This window comes from Gouania willdenowi, chromosome 21 (assembly GCF_900634775.1).
Source record: "Gouania willdenowi chromosome 21, fGouWil2.1, whole genome shotgun sequence".
Lineage (NCBI taxonomy): Eukaryota > Metazoa > Chordata > Actinopteri > Blenniiformes > Gobiesocidae > Gouania > Gouania willdenowi.
The window spans coordinates 3,664,366-3,681,808 of record NC_041064.1 but is presented as its reverse complement, the minus strand read 5'-3'; the positions used below and the strand labels follow the sequence as shown (position 1 = coordinate 3,681,808).

At 40.3% G+C, this 17,443-nt stretch overlaps 2 protein-coding genes and 1 long non-coding RNA gene across 3 annotated transcripts in view; all 3 read right to left on the bottom strand.

The window, feature by feature from the left end:
• The window catches only part of LOC114455074 (polycystic kidney disease protein 1-like 2), a 32,053-nt gene extending 31,552 nt beyond the window's left edge, over positions 1-501 (bottom strand). The window contains exon 1 of the mRNA XM_028436085.1: positions 65-501. Coding sequence (XP_028291886.1) covers positions 65-501 — 437 coding nt within the window. The remainder of the gene's footprint in view (positions 1-64) is intronic.
• Positions 502-985: 484 nt separating this feature from the next.
• On the bottom strand, positions 986-1,656 carry LOC114455054 (uncharacterized). Its single transcript, XR_003672649.1, has 3 exons — positions 1,548-1,656; positions 1,305-1,449; positions 986-1,113 (listed from the first exon to the last, which is right to left on the bottom strand). It is a non-coding gene; the product is annotated as an uncharacterized LOC114455054 (long non-coding RNA).
• Positions 1,657-1,664: 8 nt separating this feature from the next.
• LOC114455073 (polycystic kidney disease protein 1-like 2) lies at positions 1,665-16,966 on the bottom strand (the record flags this gene model as incomplete). The annotated part of the gene is made up of 12 exons (XM_028436083.1): positions 16,663-16,966; positions 15,965-16,129; positions 15,681-15,869; positions 14,517-14,627; positions 12,965-13,115; positions 7,603-7,832; positions 7,283-7,473; positions 5,458-5,662; positions 4,181-4,272; positions 2,206-2,338; positions 1,826-2,012; positions 1,665-1,731 (listed from the first exon to the last, which is right to left on the bottom strand). Coding segments are annotated over exons 1-12 (2,025 nt in total), but the record flags the coding sequence as incomplete, so codon positions are not given.
• Between the last annotated feature and the right edge of the window lie 477 nt (positions 16,967-17,443).

The window sequence follows — 17,443 nt, the reverse complement described above, 5'->3', positions numbered from 1 at the left end:
GAACCCTCTTCTTTGGAATCCTCTTCTTTGGAACTTTTTTCTTTGGAATCCTCTTCTTTGGAACTTTTTTCTTGGAATCCTCTTCTTTGGAACTTTTTTCTTTGGAATCCTCTTCTTTGGAACTCTTTTCTTTGGAATCCTTTTCTTTTGAAGCCTCTTCTTTTGAAGCCTCTTCTTTGGAACTCTTTTCTTTGGAATCCTCTTCTTTTGAAGCCTCTTCTTTGGAACTCTTTTCTTTGGAATCCTTTTCTTTGGAATCCTCTTCTTTGGAACTTTTTTCTTTGGAATCCTCTTCTTTGGAACTTTTTTCTTTGGAACCCTCTTCTTTGGAATCCTCTTCTTTGGAACTTTTTTCTTTGGAATCCTCTTCTTTGGAACTTTTTTCTTTGGAATCCTCTTCTTTGGAACTTTTTTCTTTGGAATCCTCTTCTTTGGAACTCTTTTCTTTGGAATCCTTTTCTTTTGAAGCCTCTTCTTTGGAACTCTTTTCTTTGGAATCATTTTCTTTGGAAGCCTCTTCTTTGGAACTCTTTTCTTTGGAATCCTTTTCTTTTGAAGCCTCTTCTTTGGAACTTTTTTCTTTTGAAGCCTCTTCTTTGGAATCCTCTTCTTTGGAACTCTTTTCTTTGGAATCCTTTTCTTTTGAAGCCTCTTCTTTTGAAGTCTCTTCTTTTGAAGCCTCTTCTTTTGAAGCCTCTTCTTTGGAACTCTTTTCTTTGGAATCCTTTTCTTTGGAATCCTCTTCTTTGGAACTTTTTTCTTTGGAATCCTCTTCTTTTGGAGCCTCTTCTTTGGAATCCTCTTCTTTGGAACTTTTTTCTTTGGAATCCTCTTCTTTGGAACTTTTTTCTTTGGAACCCTGTTCTTTGGAATCCTCTTCTTTGGAACTTTTTTCTTTGGAATCCTCTTCTTTGGAACTTTTTTCTTTGGAATCCTCTTCTTTGGAACTTTTTTCTTTGGAATCCTCTTCTTTGGAACTCTTTTCTTTGGAATCCTTTTCTTTTGAAGCCTCTTCTTTTGAAGCCTCTTCATTGGAACCAGCTTTGAAAGTACGATCCACATTCTCTGAAGATGTCTTTATGGTGTATGTTGTGTAACGTGGTGTTATCTCATCTTTAAAAAAAAAAAACGAAAAAGAAATGATAATGAAAGATAGTGTCATTTCAGCATTTTGTAATATTTCAAACATTTATGAATGAAGAGGTTCAGGTAAATATTAGGAGTGTGTATTAAGAGGCATACCAAAGATGTACACTAAAAAAGATAATCTAATATTCCCTTTAATATTGGTAACAAATACCCACTGGTTATGACCACCACTTTCACGTCTCGTTTCTTGGACTTAGCCAGAGCAAGAGTGGAATAGCTCACTCTGTATTCACTTTCACCCATCTGTCTGTCAATGAGGGGCCTTCTTTGTACATCTTTGTAGCATGACATTGTGTCGACCTGCAAATTAGACAACAATGCAAATGTTAATGAGCTCATTAGTTTAAAGGGAAAAGAAAACATTTAGAATTTTACTCGATATTGGGTTTCACACTCACTGGCCAGGTTGATTCATCATCCGGGTTCTCAGTATACCATATAACATCTAGGCAGAGAACACAATTTGTTTGGATTGCTTTGTCAGTGAGATCTCTTACTACATCACAGGTACCACAGTCCAGTTTAAATATTGCGTCAGTGTTATACACAATGGGGTCACAGCCCTGAATGCAGGTGATTCTGCTGAGGAAAGAAAATAACAAAGAAAAAAATGTTTTACTGGAAATGATGATGAAACAATGACCAAAATGAAAGAGGGAGAGTTTATATTCATTACCTGGCAGAGGATGTGTCCAGTATAGCAGAAAGAGTGATGCAAATAGACATCTTAGACTTTTCCTGTTGGTTGTCTGCCTCCAGTACTCTGAAGCTGTACTTAACAAACTCAAAAGGATCAGGCAGGCAGTTTCCACTAATGACGTGAGTCAGTCCATGGAATGGTCCTTGGCACTTACAAGGCTGTGCTGTGATTCAACAAAGGACGTTAGCACACTGCAGCGACTGCAGAACTTACAACAATAAGTATGCCACTCTATTTTCAAACAAAATGCATGGACCTCCGAGGTGAATGGTAGAATTAACTCAGTAACTTCACAACATATTTGTTGCAAAGTTTTACTTGAATAACACATATGAGCTGAACAGTGTTGTACTTACAGCATTGCCACTCATAGCGATACTCAATCAAGTCAAGTTGGGATGGATCGCTTATTGCAAGAGTGATGCTTTGATCCGTGCCAGTTATCTCTGGTGGAATGGCAGTAATATTCAGTTGAGATCCGGAAACCCTCTGAATAATAGATTTTAAATGTATTATTAGTGTGTGTAATAAAGTGGAAGCCACCGTCTTGATGTTCATTGAAAAACTTCAACCTATTGCTATTGTTGGAAGATGCTTTAATGTTAATTGGGGCACACTCACACCAGGAAGACATGGAAAACTGGTGGCCCCAGGGGCCGCATGTGATCTTCTCCCATGTACCGGTAAGCTATTGTATGACAAGCTGGTCTCTAACAGTTGTAACAAACCAAAAGCCAATAGAGCATTGAAAACTTAATCTATAAAAGATTGCATGGGGAAGCTCCATCACCACTAAAAAATTATATAAAATACAGACCGCTGTATCTGGAACCACCAGAGCCATAACGAGGAGAAATACTACTTTTGGTCAGAATGTTTTATCTTACAAGGGTTGTGTTCAGTGGAACAGTCTGTCAGCTTCTGTGAGGGGGGCTGTGCAATATATATACAGTTGAGGCCAAAATTATTAGCCCCCTCATGATATAAGACAAAACTCTTGATTTCTCCATGGAAATGGCCATTAACAACAAGTGCTTGTGGTGTATTTGTTTCCAGAATAACAAAGACACCGTTCACTAGGTTTATTTAGGATATTTTATTGATACAATTAGTTAAATTATTAGCCCCCTGGCCATAAATAGTCAATAGTGTACACTTTGAGTCACAACATAACAACCTCTTAGAGTAGTTCTTCAGTAGGTTGGCACAGGTCTCTTGAAGGATTTTGGCCAATTCTTTCATTGCAAATTCTTCCATCTGGTCTAAATTGTGTGGTTCCTGAGCAAGGACATTCACTTTGAACACCCGGCATAGATTCTCAAGAGGATTAAGGTCTGCGTTCTGTACAGGCAACTCCAGGATATTGGTTTTGGTATCCTTGTGATGTGTGCTTTAGGTCGATGTCTTGTTTGAAGACCCAGATACAACCTAAGGCTAGACTACGTGCAAATTTCTGCATATCATCCTCTTAAAATTTCAACATTATTTTCTTTTTTTCATGATTCCATGGACCTGAACAAGGCTCCCTATGCCTGAGGCTGCAAAACAGCTCAACTGTACATTACCTTAGGGTACATTTAACACACAGCACTTTAGGGTACGTGCAATATACTCATTACTTTAGGGTATGTGCAATACAAAGAGCACTTCAGGATACATGTAATACACACGTCACTTCAGGGTATGCGCAATATATTAGTTTGTTCTTATAACACTAACACTGTATACAGTACATTATTTTTTAAGGAGAAATGACATAATTAATTTTTTGTGTGTTAATCTAGCTAGAAATAGTCCAATTCTGGTGGAGGAGGAGAAGAAGACGATAACTGCCTGGATCCTGAAATCAAGTTGAGGACATACAACTTAACGATAAATGAAACAAAAAGTCACGAAAATACAGTTTTAAGTCAGTCACCCCTTACTAATTTTAAGTGTCAGTCTTTCCTCTAGATCTGTACATTTCGTCCCCTTAGGACAGAGCTGAGATTAATGTCTCTGAAAGCTTGTACACACTATTCGTGTGTGTAATGACAGTGACCCTCACAGAACATTATGACATTACACTCGACAACTGCTGATTTAATGACATTTTTCTAGAGCCGGCATCTGCACAGGCGACGTGTGAATGAAACGCTATGTCATGTAATCGTCCTGTTTGTGAGCTGTTTAAATCAAACACACACGTACGCAAACAAAAGTACACGAGCCTTTGAGTGAAGGAAGAACACCAATGCTGAAAAAACAACTACAGCATGACATTTATAGGACATTTTTATCAGCCAGTGTAAGTGACGCATCCTTCTGTCATAATAATATTAAAATACTTACTTTAACCCTGGAGTCCTTTCCACAGGAAGCAGAAACACTCACTTCCTCCGAGGAAAAGTCATTCCATGCTTTGATTTTCACACGTACAAGTCCTGCAGTAAAAGTAGATCGTAAGTAACATTACACAGTATTAGACAGAGGTATAAAGAGTACTGATAAAGCTGTGTATCATTCGTTTATTTGTTTTTCATTATGCAACAAAAACAAAAAAAAACACTAATTTTTTGATATTTGTTTCCAAAACCAAAATGAAAAAACGGAAAACGCCTTGTTTTTCAAATTCAAGCTCTTTTGCTTCGGTACAGAAAACAAAAAATGGAAAACGAACACCATTCATTTTCTTCATTATCGATTTGCCAAAGTACGTGACCCATTAGTGCACCATTAATGTTGGATTAATGGTGCACTAATCACCGTGGTAGTTCAGTTAAATTCTTTATTCTTTAGTAAGGGAAATCGGCAAGTCAGATCTGAAACTTCAGGATAAGGATTGGCTCTCAGGGCTGGGTCGGTCAGGCTGGGGTGCGAAGCGTGGCTGGGCTCGCGGCGCGGCTGAAAGAGCAGCCGTGCCGCTCTCCTCTCCCAGCCGCTGGAGACCCGGTACTCGGCCCACCTCACCGTGTCAGTGGCGCTCCCTTCATACTCCCTGGCCTCGCTGCCGTCGTCGCCCCCCTTCACCTAGGACAGAGCAGACGGGCGACCCAGCGTGCACGGGGTGGTGTCCAGGGCCGGGTCTCGGTGGCGATTCTGGACATGTGCCAGGCCCTTCTCCCGGATCTCCTCAGCTGCTGTGCCTGTCGGGGTCCCCCTGTCCGCCGCGCCGACCCCCAGCAAAGCGGGCCGACGACGGCAATGTGGAAAGGGAGTGGGGGGGGAGTGCCACTGACGCGGCGAGGAGGGCTGAGCGCTGGGCCTCCGGCGGCGGCAGCGGCTGCTGCTCCTCCCCAGACCTTAGAGCCATCCTTATCCCAAAGTTACAGATAAACTACTGTCTGCATACACAATCAAAAGACAAGGGAGGACGGCCCCACTGACTGTTTGTTGATTTTTGCGACAGTGCTTGTGGCCACTAGGGGGCGCTTGACGTGAAAGTTACAGGTCTAGCGCCCCTAGTGGTCAAAAGTTACACAGCGTGCCTTTAAATATAAGTCAAATTACAGATTTAGAAATATACTCAAAAAAGTTTAAGTACCCATAAAAGCAACTCAATTACAGTTACGTGAATCTGTAACTTTCATTTCTGGTATGAGATATAGAAGCACAGACAGTGTGAATACCTTGAGGTAGGTGTGTGAAATTAAACTCTCCTCTGGTTGTCTTCATGTCTCTGGTTTCATACGAGTAGCTGTTGTCTCCAAGCAGATGAAAGATTAGCTTCACAGGAGCTCCTCTTCCAATCCAAACACTCACAGACGATGAACAGCTATCTCTGTCCGTCAATATGGAGGCTTGGAGCCCGACGATCTCCTCCACAATACACACCTGTATTCATTTACAATGAACAGGCAGAGGATGCATCAATATTTGCAAGGAAAGGTTTGATTGACAGCTGCATTGGCTGAAGAAAAATCTTTGTTTCAACATTTATAATAATATCATGATATAAATGTATACTGAGCTGGAGGGGACATAACTGGTCTTTAAATGTCAGGACAAACAAATAATACACTATTCAAAGGAATGTCTAATATAGAATCAAATGTGGCTGTGTTTTTGTTACAGTTTTTCACAAAATAAAAGCAATGTTTCTGAAGTTTTGATAAAGTATGATTGAGCTTTGGAAGTGTTTCCACTGAACATTTTTTTGGAGCCTCATAACTCCCGTGAAATCTCATCCTGCAAGACTTATGAAAGACTTAGAAATGACTCCTCTTCTGTCTGTGCCATGTTTTCTCAGAGAGAAGTGGTCATGTGACCAGGTACGTCACATCCTGTGAGGCGTAATTGCATAAAAAGTGTTTCCAATGAGCTTTTGCAAAACATTTCAATATGCAAACGTCTGAACAACCCCCTCTTCAAAGCGTAAAAACTTTTTTTTCAATAACCAGGTGTTTGTATTAATAGTTTTTAATCAAGATTTTTAGATTTTGCGCATTTCCAAGCATAATGGAAACACAGCTTTTAAGATCCGACAATAATGTTGTAGTGTCAGAAACCAGTCAAAACATGTCAGGAGATTTAAGTAAATTTCCCTGAAAAAGTTGTGTGAATAAATGAAACCTTAAAATACAATTTGTTAAGAGTTGATATTTTACATGTTCTGCTTTGAAACCTTTTTTTTTGTCTGTCAAATGTATTTAATAGAAACTAAAACAAGAGAGAGAGGATGTTATTTAACTGTTCAACCTTGTCATGGTTTTTGAAAATTGATTTTTATGGCCTCGGTCTTGTCTTGGTCTCAACTCCCAAAAGTCTTGGTCTCGATACATTCTGGTCTCGGCCTTGTCTTGGTCTCAGTTTTTCTCTGTCTTATCTTGGTCTCAACTCCCGAAGTCTTGGTCTTGGTCTCAACTCCCAAAAGTTTTGGTCTTGTCTTGGTCTTGGTCTCAACTCCCAGAAGTGTTGGTCTTGTCTTGCTCTCAACTCCCATAATTATTGGTCTTGTCTTGGTCTTCGTCTCAACTCCCAGAAGTCTTGGTCTTGTCTTGGTCTTGGTCTCAACTCCCCAAAGTTTTGGTCTCGATACATTCTGGTCTCGGCCTTGTCTTGGTCTCGGCTTTTCTCTGTCTTATCTTGGTCTCAACTCCCAGAAGTCTTAGTCTTGTCTTGGTCTTGGTCACAACTCCCAGAAGTCTTGGTCTTGTCTTGGTCTCAACTCCCAAAAGTCTTGGTCTTGGTCTCAACTTCCAGAAGTCTTGGTCTTGTCTTGGTCTTGGTCTCAACTCCCAGAAGTTTTGGTCTTGTCTTGGTCTCAACTCCCAGAAGTCTTGGTCTTGTCTTGGGCTCAACTCCCAAAAATCTTGGTCTTGTCTTGGGCTCAACTCCCAAAAGTCTTGGTCTTGCCTGGGTCTTGGTCTCAACTCCCAAAAGTCTTGGTTTTGTCTCGATCTATTCTGGCCTCGGGTCTCGAGCACAACACTACTATAAACTTTGCTGAGTTACCTGAAAATCCCTGGACACTCGTGAACTTGTGATATGGTTTGAGGCAGAGAGAGTGAGGTTGTGACATCCAGGTCCAAGCTGCTTCACCTTTTCTTCTGACACTGTCATATTCTGGGGAACATTTTCATTGAAGACATACAGGGATGATAACGATATGTTTCCTTTTAGAATCCTGCAGGAAACATTTAAACCTGTCGCGGGGAAAAAAAAAGTGAAAGATTGAAGAACATTTTTGGATAAAGGAAAAACATCACATAGCCAAGAAGGAAATTGGAATTGGAAAAACACAGTGTATGCGTTAGCATCATTTTGACAGCTACCTGATTTCAGTTCCATTTGAAGAAGCAGCTGGGCTCCGTGTAGGGCTGTGCAGTTGTTTGCAGTGAACGACTGGTTTCCTGCATAACACATGATGACTTCGACCTCAGTGACAGGCTCTTCTACGGCGATGACTTCCTGGGCGCTAATGCTCACTTCAGCGTGAGTGCAATTAGCCGTCATGGTAAATGTGCTTTGATGAGTGTATCGGTGCGTTATGTTTTTCTCCGACCTGCAGGAATATGAGACAAAAGCAGGTGTGAGGAGAGGAGAGAAAAGCATGTTTACCTGCTTTAAACGTCATGGATGACGAGCATTCATTATTTTTACAAGTGACGAAAAACAAAAACATTGGTGAAGTGTGTGACAAAAATAGTGAAAGAGCGTTGTTGCTGTGCACAACAAAACACACACAACACCAGAGGTGAAAGTAATGGATTATAAGTACTCATGTTACTGTAATTGAGTTGCTTTTATGAGGACTTGTACTTTTAGGTAAGTTTTAAAAGAAGTAATTTGTTACTTTTCTACCCCCAACCATCACTGAGTAAATTAATATTTTTGTTTTAAAATGATCAACGGACAGTATGAAACTACACAAAATCAAATGTCCAGACAACAATCAAATGCATCACATCATAGCCGCCCAATCAGATTAAACGTAATGCCACACCAGCCACACCGCAGAGCCCGGCTCACAGGGCGCCGCCCAAGCCGGGGCCACCCGGAGGTATGGCAGGGCGCGGCCAGTACCACCCGCCCCGGAAGACCCCCGCCAGGACCGGCCCAGCCAGCCGGCCAGACCCGCCGGACCCAAAGGGCACCACCGCAGGACAGGGAACCCCCAAGGGCGAGCCCCCGGGCCAGAACTCCGTGGGGGGCACCCCCCCCACCCCCCAGCCTATGAACACGCCACAACCCAGCAAGACCGCGCAGCCCCAGACGGCACACAGACAGCTGCCCAGGTCCCGCCCCCCACCGGACAGCGCAAGCCACGGGCCAATGCCCCCCCCCCGGCGCAAGAGCGACCGGCGGGCGCCACCACAGGAGAGAGGGACCCCAATGGCACACAACCGATGCGGAGCAGCAGCCCCCAGCCAAAGGCGCAGAACCCACCCACCCGCCAGCCCGCAGATAGCAGGACAAACCTACCAAGTGGCCGATACCGACCTCAACCCCCGGAACAGCTAGAGCCGTCCCCCTGCAAAGAGCACCACCCCGGAGCGCCAAGCAACCCCGCCCCAACCCCGGCGCAGGCGCCGGCACCCCCCAGCGCGCCCACCCCCCACACCGGCGCGGCAAGCCACCCCGGACCCACACGCCGCGAGGCACGCCCCCAAGGCAACCAGGAAACGAGACAAGCGCCAAGCCCCACCGGCAGGGAAGGGGCACCCCTACGCACCACCAGGCCGGCACCGCCCGGAGAGACCCCGCAAAGGGAGCCCCCAGCAACACCCCTCCACACCCCCCAGAGACCCACTGCTCAGCGAAGGTGCGCCCCAGGGAACCAGGCCAAGGTGCCCAGACCGGCCGGCGGAGCAACCCAACTGCACCACCCCCCCACCCAACAACCCAGGACGCAAGTGCCGCCCCCAAGAGCAGCCACCCCCATCCTGGACCCCCCCGTCCCGAAGCCACGAACCCTACCACCCCAGGCCCCCAGACGAGCCAACCCCCGAGCCACCCACCCAGCGCAGCAATGCCCGCCCCCAAGCGAAGGCCACAGCCCCCCCACCAGGAACTGAACAATCTAATGTCGAGGAAGATTGAGTTCCAGAGTTTTCATTTTTCATGGTTCTGTTGTGGTTTTGGTTATTGTATTTTATTCAGAATGGTATATTGAAAAACCAAAAAGTTAGTAGTTATTTGAATTTCATTTAAAAATGCACCATTTTCTATTTGTAAAAAAATTAATTCAAGTCTCATTTCTTCATCAGGGTCGAGAAGTTTGATCAACTTTTGTTACACAGTTTTGTCCTAAAACATGCTCTTACTTTGAAAATGGCAATTTCCGGTTGCACAGTATGAAAAAAATGGGTGTTTGTTGTTTGTTTGCTATTATAACATTTAAATTTATGTTATAAAAATAGAAAAATCAATCCATTTTTTTTTTTAAAGGTCTTGAATTTCAATCGAAAATTAAAAAAAAAAAAAAAAAAAATCACTCACTTTTAGTGAGTGATTTTGCTCATCTACAGAAGAAAATCTTTAGTTTGTTGTGGCCTTTAAACCTGTCATATATTTAATAAACTTGTGTTTCCTTTGCTGTCTTTTCATCATTTCCTGCAGTGAAATAAACCCCAGTAATGATTGTAACTTCTTCTGGGGGTCCAAACAGTGGTGGTCCTTCTGCACTAGTGAAGCCTCGTCTTTGGGCCTATTTTACTCTTTTAATGGATTTTTCACGACTGGGTAAAAGCATTTCTATTGACTGGCTTTCTTTCTTTCTTTGCAGCATTATACAGTTACAAGTCAAACTCACAGGAAGAAAGAGGTTTTTTTTTTTTCACATTTAGCATACGGCGAGCAACGGTAGATTTGTGACTCGTGGAGGAACTAAATTATTACTTTGTGTGTTTTGCTTGCTGACAAATACTCGCTTTGAGTAACACGGCTCCAAAAGAACAGCACTTTCATTTTACTTTTAGACACACTCGAGGAACACCCAGTAAAGCAGGGAACAAAGTGTTCTGCTGGGAAAATAGGTTAAGACTTATTGGATTTTAGAGCGTTGTATAGAAGAAATGTCAAAAAACGAAGTGTTTACTGTTTTTAAGTCGCACAAACTTCTGCTGGATGCAACTCAGCGTCTACATTTTAAATTATTTAAACAAATGTAAACAGAAATTGCAATGTATGCGGGAATATATCCTCACATGCATGTTTTAGGGCATTAACCAGTGGCCTGAGGGCCACATGCGGCCCTCGGGTCTAATTTTGTTTGGTCTTCAAAGTAAAGGCACAAAATAATGACAAAAAACAAGGAAATGACTCAAAAGACAACAAAAAGTGCACAAAAACTCCCAAAACACATAAAATGAGCGAGAAATAAACAGACGGACAAAAAATACAACAGAAAATGTTCCAAAAACATATAAAATGAGTTAAAGATAAAACAAAATGACAAAAACAACACATGAAAACGACAACAAAAATACACAAAATGACTCTTACTTATAAATAGAGAAAAATATACAAAAAAAACAAAAAAAAAAAAAAAAAAAAACATATGAGCAGCAAAATACAGAAAAACCTTTGTTCTTGGTCATTATTCTAAATGACAACACGGGGGTTGATTGTGTGGCCGTCAGATCAAACAATCACATTTTTGTGGCCCCCACTGTGCTAACAGTTGCCCACCTCTGTTTTAGGACAATATCACATATTTAGAAGCAATTTCTCACCATAAACAGGCAGAAATATTCAATCTGAAATGACGTGATATGGATCGGAACATTTTTCACAGTAAAATATGTTCTAATGTGACTTTTATTTATGTAGATATACCATATATAGAATATAAGAGGCTGGAAATGTTACGTTTGAAGTCAAATAAGAAAATCCAAGCCAAGTAATAATCTACCTCTAGAGCATTTATCCCAGTTCACATCAACTCATTACTGCTGCCTCAGTGGAATAAATTACAGACCAGTAGGTACTGGTATATAAATGGTCCAGTATACGACCCACTGGTCCATGGCAAAGGTTAGCACTTAGCTCTGTGAAACAGTAATTTAACCTTTAAAACACAAACAGTTATTACTGAAAGGTTGATCTGAAACCCACTGGAGTGGGAATATTATTACCTAAAAACATCCTCAAAGTGGGAAAAAGGCTCATTCCTGCTGGAAATATGTTTGTTTGAAATGAAATTCAGTCGATACATTCAACATAAACACATTAATATTTCAACCAAGAAGACATTGGGATGGAAATGTTGAAAAAGTGTTTGTTTTATTTTCTATTTATTTCGGAACATTAACACAGGAAAGATCAAAGAGTTTGTTTTGTATGTTTTTGGAGTTATCTTCGTTTTGTATATTTTTTGTTTGTCATGCTGAATACTGTGGTTGTTGTTTTGTGTATTTCTGAAGTAATTCTGTGTATTTTTGGTGTCCATTTATCTGTAATTTTGTGTGTTTCTTTTCTTTTTCTGTCACTCTGTGTACTTTGGTTGTTGTTTTGTGTGATTTGAGTTGTTTTTGTGCATTTTTTGTTGTTGTTTTGTTTATCTTTCTGTTATTTTGGAGCCATCTAGTGTGTTTCTGAAGTAATTCTGTGTATTTTTGGAGTCCATTTATCTGTTTATCTGTAATTTTGTGTGTTTTTGGGCTAGTCTGACGTGATGTTACCATGATATGTGAATCCTGATCGGCTGAAAATTTCAAAGTGGCGACGTTCACATTATAAACGGATATTAAACATGTTTTAGGATAAAAGGGGGGCACAGAAATGTGGTAGTTTGATGGAAGGGTCACAATGACCAATCTGAGCTTAAGCATTTGTGTGTTTTCCTGTCATTCTGTCTATAGTTGTTGTTCTCTTGCTTTTTATGAGGCATTTGTGCATTTCTGTAGTCCTTTTGTGTATTTTTCCAGTAAAATGTATGTTTTTTTTTGTGTCATATTGTGCATTTCTGTAGTCCTTTTGTGTATTTTCCCAGTAAAATGTATGTTTTTTTGTGTCATATTGTGCATTCATGATGGCATTTTGTGTTTTTTAAGAGTCCTTTTTGGTGTTTTTCTTGTCTTTTTGCATACTTTAGTTGTCATTTTCTGTAATTTTGTATATTTTTTAAGTCATTTTGTGTGTTTCTGTTGTTGTTTTTACTGCTGTCAGTTTGTTCATTTTCATAGTAGTTTTGTGTGTTTTTGGAGTATTTTTCTGAGTTTTTGGAGTATTTTACTTTATTTTTCTGCAATCTTGTAATTCTTTGTGTGTTTTTTTTAATGTATTCTTGCTTTTGTTTTGTGTATTTTTCTGTCATTTTGTACATTTACTTAAAAATATAATTAGACCATATGTGGCCCCCGGGGTCACCAGTTGCCCATGTCTGTGCTACACCATGTGTTCTGCTTTCAAACAGCACTTTCAACACCGTGTTATGGATTAATGGAGCGTCCATGTGCAGGGAACGTTCCACAAGACCTGTAATCGTTTTTTGTCCCATAATGATGAAGGTTTACCAATTCCTGCCTTTCGTGCTAAATTGTGCGAGTCAGGAGGTGTATGAGCAATTCATAAAATGAAAATAAATCAATAGTACATGGCTTCAAAGCTGGGACGTTTCATCACACGTTAGAATATCTAACATTTATCAGGCTTTGACGTCCAAAAAAAGGAATTTGTGCTTCTTCCACTGACCCTTCGTTGATGTTAAAATGATAAACTCGACCGTCTCCAGTGTCCAGTTCACAGCCAAAGTTTCCCTCAGACAAGCTGGGATGTAGTTTGATTCTGACAGAGATGTGTTTGAGGACATCAACTGATGTGGCGTTCAGGGACAGCGAGAGACCTGAGGGTGAGGAGAGGAAACGCACAAAATATGAGACACGCTCATCATTTCAGCAGCTGATGGAGCTCATTTATCTGTGACGCTCTGACACATGTCACATATTGTGACAGAATGAGGTCGTGGAAAAAATTGCAGCCATAATTGTGTGTCTGTGACCTTGGACGTGTTGATATTTTACCAACCAGTAAATTCAGATGGTCATTTTTACACACATTTTCAGGTTTCAAACAACAACAAACACGCAGTAGCTACTTCCTCTTCTTTAGTTAAACCAGTGGTTCTCAACCTGTTCAGGCCACAACCCTTCAAAATAAAGGTCCCAGAGAGCGGGGACCCCCACTGTAGCTGAAGGTGGTTGAACACAGACATGAACATTGAAGAACAGTCATGTGTAGACAGGACCATCTATAAGGGGAATAAAGGGGAGAGATTTTTAGGGTCCATCCATAAAGTCAGTAAAATGATGGTCCATTGTTCTATGAATCTGTGATAACCACATTTATTTATTCATCTGAATAATATCCACTGTTATCCAGGAAGTTCATTATTATTTGGGCGATAGCATCTACAACTTAGAGATGTAAATCCTTGTTTTAATCAGAAATAAAATGGGTTAAAAGTGACAAGCGGACAGGAAAGGGTGGTAAAAAGGGTTCAAAGTGTCAATTTTGGCTTAATAGTGGCATAATGGGCATGATAAATCATGAATGTGGTTAAATTGACAAAAATGAGCATGAAATATGGTAAAAAAAAAGGTTAAAAGTGACAATAATGGGTCAACATATGTGACATTATGTGAGAAAAGTGATGGAAAGGGATGATAGTGCAGAAAATGCATTGAAAATGTGATAGAGATGTGGCAGAAATGGGAGTAATGTAGCAAACGTTTAATGAAAAAGTAAAAACATGGAAAGTTTGGTGTAGTTGCAGAAAAAGAAAAAGAAAAATGGGCTCAAATTTCAAAAATACATTCTTAATTTTTTTAAGGCATCTGGTAACCCGCTACCAGTGTCTCGCGACCCCAAATGGGATCCTGACCCCAAGGTTGAGAACCCACATGAGAACCTGCCAATTTTGCATAATTTCTAAAGATTTAGCTTTACACTTGGCGACCAATTAAGCATTTAAATTTAAATTTAGCATTTAGATTTAAATTTAACATTTAGGTTTATATTGAACATTTACATTTAGATTTATTTTTCATGTGTACACATGATGATATAGAACATGCTGTTTTACATGAATTTATTTAGGAAATTAAATTAAAAATGAGCTAAATGTTCAAAACATGTCGGCTATGAAACAGTGACTGCGTTTTTACATTCGACGCCACATATCTGAGTGTTTTTGATTTGGTTAAGGACCGTTTATTAAGTCTGTATTCCATCTTGTGTTTCCTACCTTCTTCACACTGGTAGTCCACGGACATGTAGCTGCTGAGCTCTGAACACTGTTCACCAAAGAAGCTCCAAATGTCATTGATCTGGCAGGATGGTCGGCCGTTACACAGAGCTGAAAAACCCACAACAAACATTGATTATTTGGTCAGTTTTGATGTTTTTGACCTGAACTGCCAAGGATTGATAGAAAAGATGGATTACAACATTGAGGCAACGCTGGACCATTATTTTTTCTATTTTTGTGGTCATCTTGTATATTTTTGCATGTTTGGATTTAATGTGTGTATTTCTGTCTTTGTATTGTGTATTTTTGTATTTGTGTGTTTTTTAAGCAATATTTTTCTTCAATTTTTTCATGTGTTTTCTTGTCATTTTTGTAATAGTTCCATGTGTTTTTAGTGTATTTCTGTTGTCCACTTGTATATTTCTGTAGTTGTGTGTTTGGAGTATCCATCCATCCATCTTCTCCCGCTTAGCCGTTTCCGGGTCGCGGGGGCAGCATCCTCAGTAGGGAGGCCCAGATTTCCCTCTCCCCGGCAACTTCCTCCAGCTCTTCCAGGGGGACCCCGAGACGCTCCCAGGCCAGCCAGCTGTTTGGAGTAGTTTTATATAATCTTTTTTGAGTGTTTTTCATTTTTTTTTCGTCATTTGTACTTAGAGTAATTTTAGTGGTTTTGTGTATCCTTTTGTGTATCTTTCTTTAATTTTGTATGGTTATTATTGCCATTTTTTTCCAGTTTTTGTGTATTTCTGTAGTCGTCTTGTGTGTTGTTAGTGTATTTTTGTATTAATCTTGTGCCTTTGTGCAGTAAGTTTGTGTATTTTTGGTTTAATTGTGTTTCTTTGTTTCTATATTTCCATGCGTGTACTGTAAGGGTTGCTCATGCTTGGACCTGATGAATACATTTTTCCGCTCGGTTTTGAACAGTTTATTATGTTATGATGGCCGCCCTCTCAAAGGTTTAAAGTCTCTTTTTTGTAGCCTTTGTTAGTGGCAATTATTTTAATGTTTTATGAGAACCTTTTAGTGCGACTAAAGTGCTTGTTAAGTTTAATACCCAAGGCAAACACATTAAATCTAAGAGCGTTTGCTAAAGTCGTTGTGTCAACAGATCAGTTACGAGTGTGCATGTGTTCATTTGTAAAGGAATCACAATGATTTTACCTGCAGTAGCTTGTGTTACGTCCACCCAGCTGCTGCAGGGTGGGGTTAGGGTCACTGGGGGAGGGACAGCGGAGCGACAGTAATAAAGGCTATTACGACCATAAAAGCTGCTCCCTATCATTACCACACGACCTGGATCACATTGCAAAGTGGCGTTATAGTCGGCACAAACAATGGCTCTGCCAGACTCTGAAAGAGGAAACAAAGGCAATAGAAACATTAACGAAAAGATCAATTCAACTCAGATGGACGTGGGCGTGGCCAGAGACGCTTTGATGACTCACCAAACTGACAGATGAAAGGCAGTGTCTGTGTGCAGTCACTCGTGGCCCCCCACTGATACTCTGAGCGTCCCAGGATTCGTCCACATGTTGCATTCAGCGCGAGATCATCATCATCCATCCACTTTGAGAATCCAACAGGAGAACCATCCAACCAACCATGGCCACCTAACGAGCATCAACATGTCATTAAACTTAACTCCCACCCGAAGGACAAGTTAATGTCATCCAAAATGTATCGATACCCCATTTTTTTATTTGTAAAATCGCAATAAATGGCACAATTTGACTCTAATCTGGAAGTGTTTTGGTGGGATAATTAAGAAACGAACGCAACATGATTGCGTCAAATTTCATAAAGATCGGTCAATTCTGAACTGAGATATACATTTTTCAAATTTTCGCCAATTATGAGAGATAGTAATTTTTCAGTTTTTTATACTGATCCAGAATCAAAATATTGATCTGGATCAAAATCTAAAGGAATCTTAAATGGCCTAAAGTCTGTGTTTTTGTGAAAATTTGGTTAAAATCTGTTAAGTACTTGTGACGTAACCCTAGTAATAGAAAGACAAATAAATCATAAATAAACGTCACTAAAGAATCTGTCAATGCTATTAAATTAATTATTTTTTTAATTTCACTGTATATGACAGATTATTAATTTTTCAAAATAAAAGAACAGACCCTTGCTCTATTACCTTTATTAGACGAGTCAATGGATGAAATGAGTCCGATCCACACGTCCGTCCCAGGGTCCAAGTGTCTCTGAAGGAACGACTGAGTGTCTTCATCAGTGATGAAGACCAGATGTCCTCTACGTTCCTCACACCACGTTTGTGCTCTGAAAAACGAGAGCTGAAGAGCTGGAAACTCAAAACAAGAATCCCTAAAAGCTTTCTGGGACTTCTGACAGCGAGCTGGAGAGATTTCATTTTCACAGCTCAGTGGAATCAAGATAAGGAGCATCAACAGAGCAGCCCAGGTTCCACTCTCAGTGTCCATCATGGAAACATCAGTGAACACACACAGTGCACAGTGCAACAGCATCTTTATTAGGAGGTAGAAACATCTCACACACCCTAATCTGACCAATGTTTGCTCAACAGATCCATCAGCGCTCTTTGTCCTCAGTCTCAGCTGCTGATGAAGCCAAAAACAGGAACATAATGTCATGATTACAAAAAAACTGCTCTGAATAAAGTGTTTCAATGTTAAATAATAAATCAGATATTCAATTTGTTTCTCATCAAACGATAAATCTCATAAATAGAATGGAGAAACCTGTAGGTGGGGCAAACAAACAAAAATATGTACAAAAGGACAACAGAAATGTAACCAAAAAACAGACAAGACGTCTAAAAATACAAACAAAATTACACAAAATGACTCAAAGCACACAAAATTACAGGAAAATACTCAAAAATGCAATAAAAATACAGTAAATAACGAAAAAAAATTATAAAATGACAACAGAAACAC